We start from the raw sequence: 19,645 nt of genomic DNA on the forward strand, positions 1-19,645 counted from the left end.
CCAAGGTTTGGTGGAACACTTGCTGGTTTGGGCTGTGGCTTCTTGGACCAAAGGCAGTGGGGGGGGGGATCTGGGTGGTGTCAGGGTGACAGTTGGGCCTGGGGGGAGACCTGGGGGTTGACTGGGGGGCCAGGCGGACAGCCAAGGTCAGCGATGGGAGCATCAGGGATGGTCCCTGGGAATCCCATTTGCCCCAACTAGTTACAGCATCTGGGAGTCAGGGCGGCCAAAAATCCTGGGAAAGCCACTCCCCCACGGCCATGACGTTGGTTGTGGGCTTGGCCAGCTCCAGGGGACACCCTGCTGCCAGAGCCAAGGCTGGGCCTCCCCACCTCCCACTGGACTCGGGAACCCCCAAGGGGCCCAGGAGACCGGCCCCACTGTGTATAGCACAGCACAGAAATACAGAAGGCTGTTGCAATTTGGACCCCAAACTATTTTTTCTTTGTAAATTTTGTCCAGCGAATCACCCTCTTTTCTTCTTAATAAAAGACCAAAAAGAAGAAAAAAAAAAAGATCCTCCCCGATTCCTTAATTGTTGCCTTCAGAGCTGGGACAAGCTGGGGTTGGGGGTGCTTAGGACCAGGGTGGGGGGCCTTGGTCTGTCTGCTTCAGTCACTCCTGAGTTTGAGGGAAACTGATACATGTACCAAAAGGCACTTTCATTTTTTTTTTTTTTTTTTTTAAAAACAGTGCTTCTGTTCTAAGAAATTCAAGTTAAGACCGAGTGCCTCTCGCTCTCCTTTAGTGATAGGTCAGCTACCGTATGGGCGGCGGGGTGCGCCGGGGCCAGAAGTGTTCATGCCAGACAGCTGTGTTGGGGGCGGGGGCGGGGAGAGACCCCCGGCACACCACTAAATGACACGTCCGCAGGGCCGGGGAGGCCGCGGCCTCCTGCAGGCCTGCTCCTCTGGCGCCTTCCGGGTGCTGGTCCCACTTTGTCCGGGGACGTGAGGCTGGCTAGTCCTCGCCTCCCCCGTACATGTCCGCCAGCTTCTTGAACCGGGGCCCCCAGTCGTTCAGGTAGTCGTAGTCCTGGTCCCCCGAGCTGGACGAGTTCAGGGAGCTGACCGAGCCCGCCGTGGAGCCGCTGCCTTCGTAGTCGAAGACCAGCAGGGAGTCGTAGGGGGGTGCGGTGGGGTCGTTGTCGGCTGCTCGAAGTCCCTGGGGGCAGGACCCGGGTTAGGGTGGAGGGTGTGTGACCTCAGCCCTGGGGGTGTGAAGGAGCAGGAATGGGGAGCCGGGGCAGGCATTGGGGAGGCGGGGAGGCGGGCATTTATGGGCCTGGCATGCCGTGTTTAACCACAGGGCATCCCGAGCACCGAGCAGGAACTGGGGTGTACGAAAAGGGACTGTGGCAGAGTGCCGGAGGTAGCCGGCCACGGGCAGGAGGCCAGAGGGCTGGGCAGGGTGGCCTCGGTGGACATTCCGACTCCATGGTCACTGCCACACGAGATGTGAACCTGGGGTGGCCAGACGTCAGAATTCTGAAGGTGTTACATTAAGTATCCCCACAAACAAAATTCAGCATGTGGCAGGTATGGTGGCGCCCGCCCAGGTGCCCGGCCCTTGCCTGAGTGCAGGTCCTGAAGCATCCAGCTCGGCTCCATGGGTTGCCGGTGGGGCCCCTGGGAGTAGCCCCGCCAGTGATGGCAGGGACACACACAGCTCTGAGGCACAGGGTCTGTGTTGGCTCTGACCCCCCCCCCCCCCCCCCCCCCCGGTGGCCCAGGTGTGCAGGGCGGTGGCTGGCTGGCCGGCCACCTCATGGCCCAGCTCGTAACGACCATTCAGCATTGAATGGTTTGTAGTGTCCGTTTTCACCTCCCTCCGAGTTATTCAAAAGTGGGCTTTTAATGGTAGACTGGAGAGGTTGTACTTTTTGGGCTTTTAAAAATGTTACTACATTGGAGATAGTAAACATTATCTAAGCCGAGCAGCTTTTGGGCAGTTGTGGAAGCTTCATGTGTTCTGTTTTGGGGAATGTTCTGGGAAGTCTCTTTCATCTCTGCTGACCCCCTCCCTGGCTCTGTTGTTTCAATATGTTCTTTTAGAGTTGGATTCCAACGTAGGCAGAGACGTCAGTGTGGCCGCCCCTCTCAGAAACAGTCAGGAGGAGAGAGCACATGGGGTAGGGCCAGTCCCCTCACAGGACAGGGCGGGATGCTGAGGGGCTCGGCCCAATCTGCCCCTTGCCCCCCAGGGCCCAGCCGTATTTGTGCACGTTGATAGGGTTCTGCTATTTTTTTTTTTTAAAGATTTTTTTTTTTTTTTTTTTTTTATTGGGGAAGGGAACAGGACCTTATTGGGGAACAGTGTGTACTTCCAGGACTTTTTCCAAGTCAAGTTGCCATCCCCTCAATCTTAGTTGTGGAGGGCACAGCTCAGCTCCAGGTCTAGTTGCCGTTTTCTAGTTGCAGGGGGCGCAGCCCACCATCCCTTGCAGGAGTCAAACCGGCAACCTTGTGGTTGAGAGCCCACTGGCCCATGTGGGAATCCAACCGGCAGGCTTCGGAGTTAGGAGCATGGAGCTCCAACCGCCTGAGCCACTGGGCTGGCCCCGGATTCTACTTTTAGAAGAGGCCCTGCTCGGGCCCTCCCCCCTACCCGAGCACCCACCTCATTGATGAAGTCGCCGATGTCCCCCGGGTGGGGCACCACAGGCCTGACCGGGTACTGGGGCTCGGCGCCCACAGGCCGCTCGTCCACCCGCCGCACGCCGGCCGCCTTGCTTAGTACATGCTCCATGGCCTCTGGCTGCTGCAGCTGGCTGAGGTCGTAGTCCTGGGTGGGGAGGGGTTAAGGGAGAAGGCGGGGGGGTGAGGGGTCAGGGAGGGAGGCCCAGGTGGGAGGAGGCCCAGGTGGGGACCACAGGCGCCAGAGAAACCCCTGTCCTATTCCGTCACCTGGCCTGCCCTTCCCTCAGTGCCCACATCCTTTCCATTCGTCCAAATCCTGCCCATTTGCAAGGCATGTGAGGGGTCTGCGCCCCTGGGCTGCCTTCCCCGGCCTGACGGCCCCTCAAGATGGACCCCATTGCCCACACTGCTCAGCTCCCACCACACTCCTCATCTGTTCCTCGGAACAACCCCGAGCTGGGGCTGCTGTCACCCTGTTTTAGGGTCACTCACTAGCTTGAGTGACGTAAGGACTTGTCCCGAGTCCCTTGATGGCCAACGGTGGGCCCAGCATCCAACCAGGTGGCAACCGCCCAGGGGCACTGCCTCCTGGTCACCTGGGAGGGCTGACCAGGGCTGACCAGGGCTGATCAGGGCTGGCCGTCCCACCCCTGGGGCTCACAGGCCAGCAGTGGGCCAGGCCCTTGGCTGAGGGGAGCCACCGAGGAGGGGAGGAAGCCGGTGCAGCGCCTGGGGACACGGGCAGGGACACCCAGAGGGGAAGAGTGTCCCGGGCTCTTCTCTGCCATCCTCAGCGCACGTGGGCTGCCTTCGCGCTGTGACAAAGGACAAGACACCTTCCTGGGGACCCGACAGGCGCCCTGCCCGGCGTGGTCTCACCTGGTCCTCCTCACCGCCGCCCTCCTCGTCGTACTTGAGGATGTTGTCACGCACGTCGTCCTCGGGGTCGATGAGCAACTGCTTCGTGTGACGCTCCTTTTCCCGCCGTTTCATCCACATGACAAACAGCAGGACCATGGCTGTGGGGGCAGGGGCCGCACCGTGAGCAGGCTGCGTGTGTCTGTGTGCTCACGTTATGCATGTGTGTGCCCAGGTGGAGTATGTGTGCACGCACGTGTGTGAGAGTGTGTACGCATGCTTGTGCATGTGTGCACGCACGTGTGCGTGCTGTTTGGTATGTGCACACTTGTGCATGGGGACAGCTCATCTGAATGTGCCCTAGTGATGTGTGTATGGCCACGAGGGCCTATGTTCGTTACTTACAACCAGTTCAACTGGGGTTCGGACAGGTCCCCAGCGGGGACATTTGCTGCGGGGCAAGCTGGGCGCTGCCTCTTCCCGCCACCCTGGACGGAGGGCTCACACTGAGACGCCCTCAGCAGCCGCTGTACTCACTCAGCAGGATGACAATGCAGATGAGAATGGCCACGATGGCGCCGGTACCCAGACCAGCAGCCGCCACAGCGCCTACGGTGGTGCAGTCGCCGTTCTCGTCGCACGGGCACACCTTGACTTTGATGACAGATGTGTTGGACAGGGGGGGGTTCCCAGAGTCTGTGACAGTGATGGGAACGTCGTACATTCCGGCCTCCAGGTACAGGAGGCGCAAGCTGAGCTGGGCGTAGTCACCTGGCACAAAGTGACAGTAAGTGGCCAGCCCTCCTTCCCAAGCAAGACTTGTGAGGGAAAGGACTAAATTTGATGGCATGGAGATCTAGTGTCTGGTTAACACACACACATATGCACACACCTGCTCACTCAGGTATACTCATGCACAAGCACGCATGTGCACACAAACACACACATACACACGCGCACACTGCATCTTACCATAAAGTTAAAAGACACTGGCAATTTATGAGAAGAGCAATTCTAACATGTGGGATGAAGAAATGATTTCCTTAATACAGAAAGAGTTTTACCAAATCAATCAGAAAAAATACCTTCGTAAAGAAAAATAGGCAAAGGCATTGAACAGACAGTTCACAGAAGAATCACAAAATGAGCAATAAGTATAGGAGAGAATGCCCACTGGTAGTCAAGAGATGCAAATGGAAACACTGATTTTGGCTGAGAAATTGGAACAATGCTTTTGGAAACAGTGACCCCCAGTATTGGTGAGGGCTTGGGGAACCGCAAGCTCCTGTACTTCACGAAGCTGGAAGTTGGCGGAACCTTTCTAGATGCATCCTCACAGACCTGGCGAAACTTCAGAACTCGGGTGCCCTTTTGTACCAGCCCATGTCTAGGAAAGCACCCTCAGGAAATGTATTGGCCGGCCAGTCCCATCCAGGTGTCTGTGGCTGTGCTGGCTACACCAGCAAGACCTGGGACGGCCGTAATGGCCTCCTCAAGGGCTGGCTGCGCGGGGCCAGCGTCCTCAGCCTCCCTGGGGACTCGGGCAGGGACAGGGCTGCATAGCCCTCTCGTGGGACTGGCCCCCATCTCTGCCGCCCACTCTTCTCAGGCGGCGGGCCCCTGGGGGGGCTGGACCCCAGACTCTGTCCGATCGTCCTGGGGCCCGGGGCGGCTCACCGTTTAAGCGGGTGATTGTCCAGTTCTTGCGCACGGCGGCCGGGACAAAGGGCAGCTCGAAGACGTAGGGGCCGACGTTCGGGTCCATGTCGGCGTCGGCCGCGGTGATGTTGATGGCCGTCAGGCTGGGCTTCTCGCACACCTGCGCCTCCTTGGGCAGCAGCTCAGGGGCGTTGTCGTTGATGTCGATGAGATAGATCTGCAGGGTCCCGGTGCCACTGGCTGGGGGGATCCCTGAGGGACAGACACGGGTGACCCACGGCGCACTCCACGACCACACCCCCGGGACAGCCCCACAGCCTCGACCGCAGCCCCAAACCTGTGCCACCCCCGGCTGGAGGCCACGCACACTCAACTGCACACGACCCACAGCGGTGCGTGCACACAGCACTCACGCCGCCACCATGCAAAGCTGCAGGAGACGGCGCCCTGAGCTCAGAGCCACACTCGGGACCCTGTGCCCCTCTGGGAGCCTGGGGGGTCGTGGGGCAAAGCCCGGGCCTGTGCTCAGCATAGTCCTGGCCCCCCCAGCGGGCTCCAGGGGCCACATGCCCTGCGCTCAGATGCTTATGACCAAAACGGATGATTAGAGGAATTGTCTGTCTGCTAGGAAGACAACAGGAGGCTCTCAGGATGGGTTTGGGACGGCGGGCCTCCCCGCCCCAGCAGACAGGTGCTCTGCTTAGCCCCAGAACTCCTCAGGGGCCGTCCCCACTCCCCAAGACCCCTGCACCCAAGCCAGGCTGGTGCCGTGGACGTGTGCGGGGCGGCCAGGCCTGGAGAGCGGGGGCAGCAGTTTTCTGACCGTGGCTCTGGCTCCTGATAGCGCCTCCTGACCCCCACACTCAGCCGCGTTTTTTGGCTGAGGAATGCGAATATATCCTACAGCACGTCTCCTTAATCTCCCAGTAAACACATCCAAACACATGGAAGGACACGCGGCTTGGTGCTGCCTTTGGGAACTGCTTTGATAAGCAGATGACCGCACACGACGGGCAGCAGTGCAGACGGATTCTATGACTCCCGTGGGACCTGCATCCCATGTGGGGTGTCTTCCATGGGCCCCCCGCTCCAGCACGGATTCACTTCAAGTCACTTTCTAATCTAATCTCGGTGCTTGAGCTCCTGGAGGACGGGATATTGAGGAAAGACACATCATCACGGGCTCTCTGCAGGGACCTCATGGACCCCGTGGGTCAGGGAGGCGGGAAGAAGGCTGGCGGGGTGGTTGCCAGGTCCCAGCTTTCACTTGCTATGGAACGAGCCTCGTGAACTTGAGCGGCACAACTGTTGCCAGAAGCCACCAGGCACGTCCTGCCTGGGGGCCTTTGCACGTGCTGTTTCCTAACTCTGAGACCCCCCCTCGCCCCCCATCTCCCCCTGGCTTGCTCCTCCTGGTCCCGCAGGTCTCGGCCCCACAGTCAGCTCCTCGGAGCCAAGAGCTCAGCGGCAGGTGCTGCTCACTCCCTCCCATCCCCCTGCTTTGTCTTCTTCCAGCCCTTCTCCCTCCCTGAAATGATCTGGTCGGCTTGTTTGTCATCTGTCTCCCTGCGGCAGAGACTGCCAAGTTGGCTCTCAATATCCATTTTCCCTTTCTTCCTTAAAAGGACCGGAGCTCCCAAATTTATCTGGGATCATTACTGCCTAAGCAAGGGACCACATTTCTCAGCATCCCTTGCAGCGAGATATGGCTTCGGGACTAAGTTCTGAGTCATGACTGGCCTTCGTGAGCTGGGAGTGAAGTCCTCAGAAGGGCAGAGGGTGCCCTTGCCCTCCCCGCTCCTCCTGTTTGCCAGAAGATGACTGTGATGGCTGGAGCGCCAGCAGTCATTCTGGACCATGCTGCAGCTCTCCAAGGACACGGGAGTGGCCAGCATGAGCCTGGTTTCTCAAGCCTGACCCGGGGCTGCCAGCCTCCAGCCTCCAGCCTTGTTTTACGTGTGAGAAAACGAACCTCGGTCGTGTTGACACTATTATACTATAGTACATAGTAGCGGCTGACCCTGGTTCTAGCGGGTACACTGGCCTCCTGAGTGTCAGCCGTGTGAGGGAGGGGCTTTCGTCTGTCCTCTTCACGGATGAATGTGCTGGCAGAGTAGGGCTCAGGGCTAAGAGCACCAGTAATGGTGCTGACTGGAGCCAGGCCCGGTTCCCAGCATCCTCAGCAAGGGCTGCTTGGCTCAGATGCGGAAGTGGCTGAACCGCCGCAGTTTACAGGTGGGGAAGCTGAGAAGCTGTTCAGGCCGAGCCGTTCAGCCAGGACAGGGCTGGGACCAACCTCGGCCAGACTGCTGCCGTCCTGGCTGCCCCTGCCACCCACGAGCGAGTGGCCATGCGAATGACTGGATGGGTACGAGAAAGCCAGGAAGTCAGACAGACTTTGAACGAATGCAGGCAGGGCGATTGCAGGGGCACTGAAGGATGCCGGCTCAGCACAGGGCACCTGGCACCGTGCCGCCCCACCCTACCCTGCCCTCTGGGTGCTGGCCGGCCTCCCTCAGCCTCCCTGCCACAGAGCCCACGGCACACGTGACCCCTGAGTCACCCGAGTGGGGCGTACCATTGTCAGCTGCCAGGAAGGTGGCCTCATAGACGTTGTTTTTGACGTAGAGGGACTCGCGGTCGAGGATGGCCGCCGTGGTGACCTGACCGTTGGTGGCATTGATGTGCAGCCAGTTTGCGGGGTCCGACAGCTTTGAGTATCTGCGGGGAGAGAAGGTGGGAGGTGAGGTGAGGGACTGGGGGAGGACGCAGCTGCCCGGAGCCCCCAGCCCCTTCGGCCACATGCCAGGGCACCTCCCTCCTGAGGCACCAGCCTAGGTGCCGAGTTCAGCAGGGGGCTTGCCCTCCAGCCCTGTGCGGGGTCTTCCCACAGTGGGACGGTGACAACAGTGGCTCATGGTCACCGAGGTGGAGGGGCTACGTGTCCTCACAAGGACCCCAGGGGGCAGATGCTTTCGTCGTCCCCATTCACAGATGGGGAAACTGAAGAACAGAGAGGGAAGTGACTTGCAAAGTCGTACAGCTAGTGGAGTGAGGTCTGTAGCAGGACCCAGCCGCACACCAGACCTTGCTGAGTCTTGAAGACTCTCCCACCTGCTCGTGTACAAATCAGGACAATGCCCATGGTTTGCTGAGCGCCCGCGGCATTGAGACCACTGCCTGTGTCAGGCAGGCGGGCGACCACGGCTGTGCCAGGACTGGGTCTGATTGTTCCCGCCTGGAAAGACACTGCAGGTCGGGGCCAGCCTGAGCCCCCACTGGTACTTTCTGGTTTCCGGTTTCCTCTTTCTGCCTGGAAAGCAAGGGCCTCACGTGTGGGGAGCCCTTCTCAGGGCCCAAGGGCAGCCCACCTCACGGCCTGCTGCATGAAGCGGTCGGGGTCCACTGCTGAAAACGTGGTCAGCACGGTGCCGGTGGGCACTCCCTCCTCCAGGCGTATCAGCTTGTGGTTCGAGGGGAAGTAGGGGGCCTCGTTGACGTCCATGACCGAGATGGTCACCCCCGCCGTGGACTGGAAGGACATTTGGATCCCGCTGGCCAGGGGCGCCTGGTTGGACACCATCACGGTCAGCATGAACGCTCTGTTCAGCTCGTAGTCGACAGCCTGGAGTGGGAGAGACCGGAGCTGAGCTGTGCGGGCACCCGTGGGGCCCGAAGGAGGGGGCGCCTGTAGGGCCGGACGACGGCATACACACTAGCCCAAGATCAAAGCCAAACGACTGCAGCTGACCATAACACACGGAATGGATAAAACCCCATGCGTTCTTAATGATAGTGGGAAAATGAAACACACACAATTTATCACTGTGGTTGGCCGATCAAGGTCCTCCAAATATGTCCTGGTTCTCATCCCTGGAACCTGCGTATTGTCCCTGTCCATGGGAAAAGGGACTTTGCAGATGTGATGAAGTTATAGACCCAGAGGTGGGAGGTGAATGATTCCGGTGGGCCCTAAATGCAGGGCCAGGGTCTTTGTGGGAGGGAGACAGAGGCACATGGGACGCAGCAGAAGGCCGTGAGGGCTGGCGGCTCTGGCTGTGAAGGGGCAGGACGGCCACCACCTGGCACAGCAAGCACATGGCGCCCACGGCCTCCGGGATCGGGGGGCACGGCCTCACCGACAACGTGGTTTCAGCCCAGTGAGACTGGTTCTGGACACTGACTTCCAGGGCTGTGAGAGAACGAGCCTGGCTTGGTGTGGTGTTACAGCAGCCGTGGGTCCCACCTGCTGACCACACGTAGCCCTTAGTGCACCGACTGTCCTCTGCGGATTAGAGATCCAGAAGCAAGGTCTCATGGCGCCTTTCGTGCCAGACTCTGTATTGCTTCTGTGTTCCTGTTTCGTGGCTTAGAACAATACACAGTTATCTGACAGTCCTGGAGGTCAGCAGTAAAAAATCGGTGTCACAGGGCTGAGGCGAAGGTGTCGGCAGAACTGTCCCGGAGGCCCCGGCAGGCGGCTTCCTCCTCCTCCAGCTCCCAGAGGCCCGTGCTCGCCGCCCTGCCTCCATCTGCGGCGGCCCAGCACCTTCCAGTCCTTCTGTCCCCGACCTCTGCTTCACCCTCCCGTCACCCGACTCTCCCCTCCTGCCTCCCTCCTGCGAGGACCCTGGGACTCCATTTAGGGCTCCCCCCGATAACCAGGGTCATCGCCCATCTCAAGATCCTTCACTGAGTCCACCTGCAAGGTCCCCGTTGCCACGCGTCAGGTGACACGTTCCACATTCACAGGTTCTGGGGACCAGGACCTGGGCTTCTTGTTGTCGTGACTGCTGCAGACCCCTGGTTCAGAGCTGTCGTAGGGCCCTTGTTGATGAGGGAAAACTCCTTTTACAGAAGAATTCCAGCCAAGGGACAACGGAATTTTCAAAGCACCATTTTGTACGCCCCCCTCGGGAGAAATTAATTTGGAGAATGACCGTCAGCAGACGATGAAACCAGCAGATGGGGCTGCCCGTGAGGGTAAGTGTCTGCTCTGTGATGGAGGGACCAGGCCGTCACCTCCTGAGCCCCCGGCCAAGCCTCCATGACCTTGAATGGGACAGCCAGCACCACGGCCTTCCTGACGCCACTCAGCTCTAGCCATGGGCCCCCCCCCCACGACGGACGCTTTGGGTGTAAATCCCAGGTTACAGGAAATGGGGGGGCAACGAGGGACAAGATGTGCTGTAGGGAAGCGACTGGACAAACGCAGCACGTGGGGCCGTCCACGGACCAGGGATCCTGCGTCCACAGCAGGTCAAAGGTGGGGGCAACATTCTGGATTAGGAAAGAGTCGACAGGAGCTCCAACCACACGCAACATGGGGGAAATTAAGGGACATTAATATAGACTCGTGTTGGACAATACGGAGGAAATACGGTTAATTTTGTCAGAGGTGAGGACAGTGTGGTTATGTGTTCTTGGGGATGACAAATCCTGACATTTAGGGGTGAAGGGTCATGCGGGGAGTTAAAAGGCACTCGTCAGCAAAAAGCACAGACGAAGCAACCTGGCGCCTGTGACGTGTAAGTGGCAGGTGAGCTTATACCGTCTCTCACTTGTAGGTGTGTTTGGAAATATTCGTGATAAATAGTCTAACACTTTTATGTTTAAGAGGAGTTGATCTGATGTGTGTACAGTTTTCACCTGGCTGCTGGTGGCCCCCAGCCCCCGCAGAGTCCCCCTTCCTCTGCCCCTGCCTTCGCGCTACTGCTACTAAGGTGTTAAGTGCGAAGAGAAGGGATTTGACAACTAGGCACGAAAGGGCACCGGTGGGCATGGAAACAGCTGAGGCCCTGGTTCCCGACAGCCCGACGCCACCCCAGGAGGGGCTGGAGGCGGACATCAGCTCCGGTGCTGAAGCCCCCACCATCCCCCAGGTGACCTTGGGGCACCCTTGTCCTCACAGCCAGATGTGGGACCCCTGGTGTTTCTGCACAGGGCCTGGTGCCAGAGGGGGTCAGCCGTACCCCAAAGGTCCCTGGGGGACGCAGGGAGGCAGACTGGCATCCTCCTTGCTCATCAGTCACCACTGTCCATCGCCCAGCACTGTGTGATTATAGGAGGGGCCTCGTACCCACCGCTGTCACCCTGACAGGACCCTCGGTGGCCCAAGCTGGCCACCAGTCTGTTGAGGTGCCCAATGCAGAATCACCTCGTTCCCCTCCCCTGAAACATCCGCCAGGGACTTGGGCCAGAGACCGCCCACCCTTCCCAGGTGCCAGCTTGATTCCTCTGCCCCTTGGCTCCGGGCACCTCCATGCACCCGGCACCCACCTGACCCCCACGGCCCTCTGGGAGTTGGCCGGGGGTGGGGGCTACTCCATTTAAATTTACTGTCTCATAAAATTGTGGCGGTTTTGTTTATGAACAAGCCACTGAAGGAGTGATCTTTCTGCCATATTTATTGGCTCGTGTCCCTGGAGGACATGGAATGATACTGCACGTCATGCATTACAAACCGTCACCGGGCTGAGTGAGGGTGCCTCCTGGAAAGACTACTCCAGCCAATAAGAGGCAGGTAAAATAAAACACATTTGTAATGGGGAAACTGATAGGTAATTTGCTCTGACAGTTTCAATTCGAGTGGTGGGATCTGCTCACCGGGTCTGGACTGGGCTGCCTCCCCCACACATGGCAGTGACCCTTCACTCAAAGGCGAGGGGCTGGGTCTGCACCGTGAGGGGAGTCAGCCCAGTGGCTGCGGGTGGTGTGGGCGTGGCTGGGCGCTGGAGCGGGCACAGCCGGGCACGCTCTGGAACCCAGTCTTGAGGAACTGCAGGGCAGGTGGAGGGACCCCGAGTGACCCACTAAGAGATGAAAGAAGAAATGGCCCTCAGGGAGGGGATGGAGAGTAGCTGGGGGTGGGGGGTGGCGGGTCAGGCTGCCGGCTCTGGAGGTCACATGACCAGGTCCTCTGCCACTATCAGGTTGAGCGCAGTCCTTTGTCCTTGGATGTGAGGGATGGTGTGCCCCTAACCCAAGTACCACGTCTGCTGAGTTGGTCCTGGGGTATGTGGCCGGGGCACAACCAGAGATGGCTGGCAGGACGTGAGCGGCGCACCCACCTTCACCACGGTGACCCTGCCCTCGTTGGTGACAGGGTCCGTGCGGATGCTGAAGTGTCCCGAGGGGTCCCCGCTGATGATGCGGTAGACGGCGTTCCAGTTTGGTGAGTGCGGCTGGTCTCGGTCCATCACAGTGAGGTTTGCGACCACCGTCTCCACCCGGTTTTCGGGGACTTCCCCTGCATACTGCAAAGTGTGAGACAGAGACTGTTACGAACGCTGTGGAAGAAGGGAGAGGTCGGGAGAGGTTCCCTACGACCCGGGGGAGGCACCCCAGCTGCTCCCATGTTTGTGGTGGCATCTCAAGAGGCCTCTGGCTCCTCCACGGAGGCCCAGCAGGCCGGAGGGCCTCATCTGCACACACCCGCATCCAAACTATGCCTTGCCTGCACGCACACGTGCACACCAGGCCTCTTTCCGAAATCCCCTTGAGGCCTTTCCTTGTCTGCAGAGGACTGATGCGAACATCTGAGACGTGCGGGAGACGGCAGGGTGTGCTTGCAAGACAGCAAATAGCAGTGGCGTGGCAGCTGCACAGGCTTCGGGAGGAGAATCCTTTCTGGGCTTGCCCTGCTGGGGGTCCCATCACAGGCTTGGGGTGGGGTCAGCGCTGCAGACGAGCAGGTGACCAAACCTGTCCCAGAACAATGAGGGCTGCAAGCCATGCCCACTGGTAAGTGTGGTTCACATGACAGCAGTAGTTACCTGCAGGGAAAGGTGGCGTGTGTGTGTGTGTGTGTGTGTGTGTGTGTGTGTGTCGGATGGAGAAAGAAACCCGAGCCCTTCCTACCAGGCGCGGCTCACTGCTCGGGGCGGCTGCACAAGCATGCGGCCTGTGTAGTTGTGGCCCAGCTCAGAAGGGCCCAGAGCTGGATTTAATGGTCGCTGTCACTGCCTTGAAATTCTTCATACTTCGTGGCCTTGGGCCCTGCAAACTGTGTGGCTAGTCCTGCCACTGTGGAGTGTGCTTCTGAGCCACAAAACCGGGACACAAAATCTGTACAAATACTCAGCGATCTCCGGTCGTATTCACAGTGGTGTGTCCCCCACAATGATCGCCCCGTGTGCACTGTGTGCTGGGGGCCAGGCCAGGCGCGGCCCACGCTCAGGGCGACCCCATTCTTATCCCCACTTACAGATGAGAGGACACAGCAGAGAGAGGTTAGGACCCTGGGGTGCCACAAAGGGTCAGTCCCAAGTGCTGGGCATGGTGCTGGGGGGTCCTCGCCCAGAAGGTTGACCCCCTCGGCCCCGTCATTGTGGGGGTTGCAGGAGAAGGAAGGAATCCAGAGGCAGCTCAGCTCAGCCCTCGTCCTCCCAGAATCCTTTGCACCCGCCTGACGTCAGCCAGAGGCGCCCGAGCACCGCAGGCTCCCTGCCACCAGCTCTGGCTGCGGCACAGCACCTCGACGTTACAGTGAGATGACCGCTGGCGTTGTGCCCACGTACGCTGCAGCCCAAATACGCCTGGAACAAACACGGCGTCACTTTGTGCCAAAGAAGTGCCTTCCTGTGCACTCGTGGCGGCAGCCCTGGACTTCTGCTTGCTCCAGATCTAACCTCCCCCCACCACCGAGTGAGTTTCAAAGGTCCGGGTGCCCGGTGGAGCGTGTTGGGAGCCAGCCACTCGACCCTCACCATTCAGGCATGTTTATGGCTCTGACTTCGCAGCCGTCTGGAATTTTCCCACTCTGCATCCACTGCTCACTTCTGCTCAAGGGCCAGGCCCCCACAGATGTGTGTGAAAGCCTGTGCATGCACCACAGATGGTCCCCCGTGCAGGGCCGCTGGCGGGGACGGCTTCCTGCACGCCCCAGTCCGTGGGGACCCGGTCTTCCTGGGCGAGACGGGACCCGCCTTGGATGCTGGCTGACAGGTGCTGGCTCCGTCCAGCTTCCTGTTCTCTCCATCGGGAGCTTCCTGCGCCCTCGGACAGATGGCACTTGAAGCCCAGCTCTGGGTCCCAGTTTGTTGCAACATTTTTCTGCCCTGAGCACTTTAAATGCAGGCCTCAGCTGGCAGTTGGGAGGGCTCCTGGGGTGCGACGAACAGAAAACCAGACAACCGTAGTTTCCCCAGAGGCTTGATTTTCTCAGAACGCGGGAGATTGAAGGCTGGTTGGCCTCCAGTAATGCCGTGTCTCAGTGATGGCAAGCTGGTGGCTGGGGGGTGGGGGGACGAGGCGGGTTATCTGGGGGGGCACAAGGCTGTGCTGGGGGTGTGTGTGGGGCTGACCTGGTTCCTGGAGCTCTCGGGAGGAACAGAAGTGTGGGGTGATAGCCCCCACTGGACCTCGGGTGATGGGAGCCGGCAGAGTGGAGCTGGGAGCTCCTGGGGAGGGGGGCTCTGCAGACCTGCGAAGTGGTCCCCCAATGGCCTGGAGGGGACAGGAGGGTGTGCGCACAGCAGGCTCCCCCATCATGAGTGAGGTGGACAGGGAGACCGTTTGCACTGGCCTTGTGCTTTGCTGCCTGTAGTGGCAGCAGGCAGGTAGCAGCGCCTGGTTCAGCGTCAGGAACAGGAGCCGAGGTCCCTGCCTGGTGACGCCGGTGGAGGCCCCACACCTGATGCCCTGGCCCTCACGTGCTCTGGCAGCTCGTCTCTCTGCTTAAACTACTGGGGTGGGTTCTGGGTGTCGTCACTTGAGAGACCCCCCTCAGCCGAGGTGTGAGGGGCCACCACGCCCCACGTGTGCCATCGCCGCTGTGATCTCACCTTCTGAGAATCATGGGCACGGGGAGAGTTGTGTGTCCCCAAGTCTGCTTCTTTCCAGACTTTGGGGTGAAGTTTATTCGAAGAGTCTGTTCTAATTCATGCAAGTTTAATAAGAAGCGCCTAAGCTGGTAAAGCTGGGTTAGGATTTTCGTATTAAGTTTCCTCCAGCCATAACGAGATTTCAATTTCATTTCTCAGGTTTTCGGGCACAGAGACAGCGTCTCTGCTGCCCCACGGGAGGCAAAGGCTGACATTTGGGGAAGGAATTTTAACAGAGCTGGCACGAACTTGGTCGCCTAGACGGTAATCCAGAATTCAAACGTGCCCCCACCCCAGAGGCAGGGCGGATTTCACACGGAGCGTGGGCCTTTGAGAGCTATCGTGTTCTGCCCAGAAATCCGCCTGGTTCCCAGGGGAAGGTCCCATTAGCACAGAGGAGGATTCGGGGAGAACAGTGAGCCCCACCAGAGAGCAGGCAAAACCCCACGGCTGGGCTAGAGCCCGAGAGTGAGGGGTTCCCCTCGTCACCAGGGCCCACAGGGCCGTCACACCCCCACAACTGGAGTGTGTCCCTGGGCATGGGGTCCTCGCACCTGGGCACCTTCCCTGGGCCGGCTGAGACCGCTGAGTGGGCAGATGCGTTCTGAGCACCGTGGGCTGCCCACCTGCGGCCCCACGATGCCTTGGATGACGCCAGGTGCGTGGCTCGGCTGCTCAGTACAGGCCGCCTCAGACAGGTTTCCCGCTCTGCAGAGTGGGCTAACTCTGAGCGCCCAGGTCACGCACCAGCATGGGACTGGCATGTCCGAGGGACAGTTGTGTGCTCCTGTCCCTGTTGCAGACGGTGGCGCAGGTGGAAGGAGGATGGATAGCTGAGTCTGCCCGGCCAGGTGTGGGCGAGGCCCACTGGGGTTTTGGGGCCTGGGCATCATTATTCTCCAAGGGTCCCTAGGGAGCTGCTCCCCCATGACGAAACTCCTGAGACGGCCACTGGCCAAGGGGAGCAAACAAACGGAAGCCATGCACCCTCACCAGTGGGCAGGGGCCTGACTGCTCCCTCCTTGCGGCGATCTGCCATTTGCCCACCAGATGGCGCTGTGCCCCCACAGCCGAGGCCGCAGCACCGCCCCTGGGGACGCCCTCCATGGCCTGGTCCAGCCAGGCCCAGAGCCTTGGATTTGGGGAAGCGGGATATGGGATGTGGGGATGCCGGGGTTTGAGGACATGGGGATGTGGGGTGCCATGGGGGTGCAGGCAAGCAGGATGAGGGCTGTGGGATTTGGGGACTCTGTGATTTGAGATGGAGACACGGGGTGGGGGGCCAAGGAGGTGCTGGGGCGTGGGGGTGCTGGAGGGGCTCGGCCTGCGACACACCATCACAGCAAGGTGACTGGCCCACCAGGAGAAGAAGGAGTCTCCTGTCCGTCCCCCACCTCTCTGCCCCCTCCCGTGGCCCCTCCGTTAGCTGCATAATGACAGCACAACTTCTGGGGTCTCATCCCAGCTGTTCCCACTTACAGGCTGCATGGCTTTGGGCAAGGGACTTAGCCTCTTTGAGCCTTGGCACCCTCCCGTAACTTGTCCTGCCCCTCGTGGGGCTGGTGAGGACTGAGGCTGACAGGCAAGCCCTGGGGGGGGCCTGGGGGGGCCTGGGAGGGCCTGGGCGCTAGTTATCATTACGGTCACTGCTCTGACATCCTCAGCCACGTGGCCCCCCAGTGGCCTGGCCCCAAGATGGGGAGGCTCCAGGAAGGTGACCTGAGATCATCAGGGCAGCCTCCACCTCCCAGCTCTGCTCTTCGAGCCCTCGCGGACGCCCCCCTGCCCGTCCGTACCTGCCCCCTCACCTGCCTCATTGCTGGGTGGGCACCCGAGGGTGGATGCATGTCCCCATTGTGTCGGGATCCGCTTGCGGGGCCTGAAAAGACGGCTCAGGGACTCAGCACTGCTTGCCGAGGGCTGGGGAGTCATGGGGAGGGTGTTGGCGAGTGGGGACAGAGCAAAGGCCAGGGCCGCTGAAGACGGCTGGGTGGCACCGAGGGGTCTCATCAAATGTGTTGGGCACTGAGTGAGCCGTGAGGACGTCACAGGAAGGGGCGTCCTGCAGACAGGAGCTACGTGACCCGCGACTCGTGGCTGTGACCCCACAGCTCACTCCTAGGGCGTCCCCTGGGAGAGGGCAGATTGTCTCTGTGACTCGTGGGCTCTAGACCCAGAATGGACATCTACTGTGAGCGCTTGGTCACTTAGGTCCAGCCTGGTGTGGGGCCCAGTCGCAACCCGCCAGCCGTGCCCGACGGGAAGAACGCACACTGAACTCCACACCCTGTTTCCCTCTCTGCTGACAGAAGGCCATAGAGGGCCGGCTGCAGGGCCTGCTCTGCGCCATCTGAGCCACCCCCACTGGTCCACCCCCAGCCACACGCATGCCTCCAAAAGTGGCTGGGACATCAGCCTCTCACCAGGGCCCAATGTCACCCGTCAATTCCTCTGGATTCAGAAAGACTTTGCACCTTTCTGTGTCCCAGGAGCTCTGGAGGTGCCAACAACTGCTGAATGTCGGCGTCACAGTGCCACACTGGGGCACAGCCCGCCCCTCCCCCCACCCCCAAAGGCCAGCTCCTGGGCGCAGCCTCCAGTGCCTCTCCTACCGCACGTACCAGACAGGCGTCATGCCGGCATGGGCCTCCCACTGCCAGGGCCTCTGCGACGCCCGTGTCTGCCCAGCTCCTCTACCCACCAGCAGCAAGGACAGAAGCAAACAACAGCCGCAGCCACGGGCCCCGCGGGGTGCCAGGTACTCACGGTGCTCGAGGTGAATTCTGGCGGGTTGTCATTCACGTCTGTCACCATAATGATGGCTGTGGCTGTGTTCGAGAGGCCATAGTTAAGGTTTCCCTCCATGTCTGTGGCCTGAACGATGACTGTGTACTGCTGAACTTTCTAGAAGGGAATGAGTTGGGGAAGAACAGTGCATCAGTCTGGGTTTTAGTTTACAGGCTGTTTATACTTTTCATCAAAGAACCACAGTCCCCGGGACGGAGTTAGCTGCAGCAGGGTCCCACGCCTGCGGGTGTTGTGCTGGCCGCAGGGCTCGCTCGGAGCTCTGGGCGGAAGACCTGGAGGATGGTGAACAGTCCGGCTGTGCTTTCATCTCTGCGGCCCTGCCTTGGATAAGTACAGATCACATTCGGTGCCAACACGGGAAGGAGGAGAGTAGGGGGCCCGGGAGAGCACGGTGCTGCATCTGGTTTGGAAAACCAGAGACACACAGTCTACAAAGAGAAGACAATCCCACAGACATGAGTCTGGAAGGACCTCGTTTCTTTAGCGTTTTAGTGTCCAGCTCAACTGCAGGTCAGAAGTTCAAACAGAAGAAGATGAGACCAGCCCTCTTCCCTTTCCTTGCAGACACACAGGAGCACGCTTTCTGTCTGAACACAGTCCGGAAGGAGCGGTTAGCAGTCGGACGCAGCCGTGAGCGTTTAAGGGCAAAGCTCCACGGGAAGAGTGAATTCCACCAGGCGCTGACGGGTCTCACAGCCCTTGACCACCTGGCCCTCGCCGGGGGTCCACCAGTGCAGACACCTGAGTCAGCAGAGGTGGCCGTTCCTTACACTGCCTCGCACCACTGGTCTTTGCACACGCCCTTCCATCTGTGGAGTGCTTTTCCTTCTCCTCTAGTGAATGCTGCCCTTTCTTCCAGAAATTCGCTCAAATGCCCCTTTCTCACAGAATTCTCCCGACACTCCAGAGAAGCCAGTCCCCCATCACCTGCTCTCCGACTGGCCTCGTCTGCACCCACAGCTCATGTCACAGTTCCGATTTTATAGTTATTGGGCCAGTATTTGACTGTTGGCTGTGTCCCTCACTGAGCTGGGCTCCGGAGGCCATGGCCATCTTTTTACCAGTGTGTCCCCAGTGTCGAATGCAGTGTCCAGCACGAAGCAGGCGCTCAGTGAATGCTCTGCATGTTCCCAAACGACTGTGGTGACAACAGAGGTTCTGAGGATGGTCAAGCCCAGCCACTGAGGCGCCTGACAAGGCGTCTGGACACGTGGGGGCAGCTGGCAGTCCCTGAGCGGGCTGTGAGGGGTCGCATGATCCAGCCAGTGTGCACAGTGGCCCAAATCTGCCCACCGCTGCTGATTCGTGTAAATAAAGTTTTATTGGCACACGGCCACGTCTATTCATTTACACATCAGCTTCGGCTGGTTTTGCAACGACAACAGCTGAGTTGAGTGGCTATGACAGAGCTCACATGTCCCGCCATGCCTAATGCCAGGGCCGGCACGCTGGGGGGGTGTGCTACCTCCTGGGTCCCTCCTCCCTCATCACCTCTCTCTGACTGTCGTCCAACAGGTCTGTCCCCAAGGGGGCAGGTGTCAGGAGCCTCTCAGAGCGGCAGGACACAGCTCCTGAGTGCACGCCTGGGTTGTCCCTTGAAGGGGACCAATTACCTGGAGAAGATGTGAGGATAGGGCTCCCCGAGCTGCCAGGTGTGAGAGGAGGGGCTGCAAGGCACTGCAGGGCAGGGGCCAGCTGCACGACCAGCCGGCTGGACAAGCCCCAGGCCTCGCCGGACTCAGTGTTGCCGTCTGTGAGATGGAGCTGGGCCATGTGCCCGGCTAATGCCTGGCAGTCACACCAGCCACTGAACGAGTGCTCAGGGACGTGTTTACGTCATCTCCCTAGTGCCGCCCA

The 19,645-nt window shown here is 59.9% G+C and overlaps 1 protein-coding gene across 3 annotated transcripts in view; it reads right to left on the reverse strand.

Annotated features, from left to right (window-relative positions):
• Positions 1–665: 665 nt before the first annotated feature.
• The window catches only part of CDH4 (cadherin 4), a 432,992-nt gene continuing 414,012 nt past the window's right edge, over positions 666–19,645 (reverse strand). For all 3 annotated transcript variants that reach the window (XM_033094686.1, XM_033094688.1, XM_033094687.1), the window contains exons 8-16: positions 17,747–17,884; positions 12,227–12,412; positions 8,528–8,781; positions 7,735–7,877; positions 5,175–5,408; positions 4,035–4,268; positions 3,519–3,658; positions 2,620–2,784; positions 666–1,164 (exon numbers count right to left, since the gene is read on the reverse strand). In XM_033094686.1, coding sequence (XP_032950577.1) covers positions 961–1,164; positions 2,620–2,784; positions 3,519–3,658; positions 4,035–4,268; positions 5,175–5,408; positions 7,735–7,877; positions 8,528–8,781; positions 12,227–12,412; positions 17,747–17,884 — 1,698 coding nt within the window. In that variant the 3' untranslated portion in view covers positions 666–960. The remainder of the gene's footprint in view (positions 1,165–2,619; positions 2,785–3,518; positions 3,659–4,034; positions 4,269–5,174; positions 5,409–7,734; positions 7,878–8,527; positions 8,782–12,226; positions 12,413–17,746; positions 17,885–19,645) is intronic.

This window comes from Rhinolophus ferrumequinum, chromosome 23 (assembly GCF_004115265.2).
Source record: "Rhinolophus ferrumequinum isolate MPI-CBG mRhiFer1 chromosome 23, mRhiFer1_v1.p, whole genome shotgun sequence".
Taxonomy (NCBI): Eukaryota; Metazoa; Chordata; class Mammalia; order Chiroptera; family Rhinolophidae; genus Rhinolophus; species Rhinolophus ferrumequinum.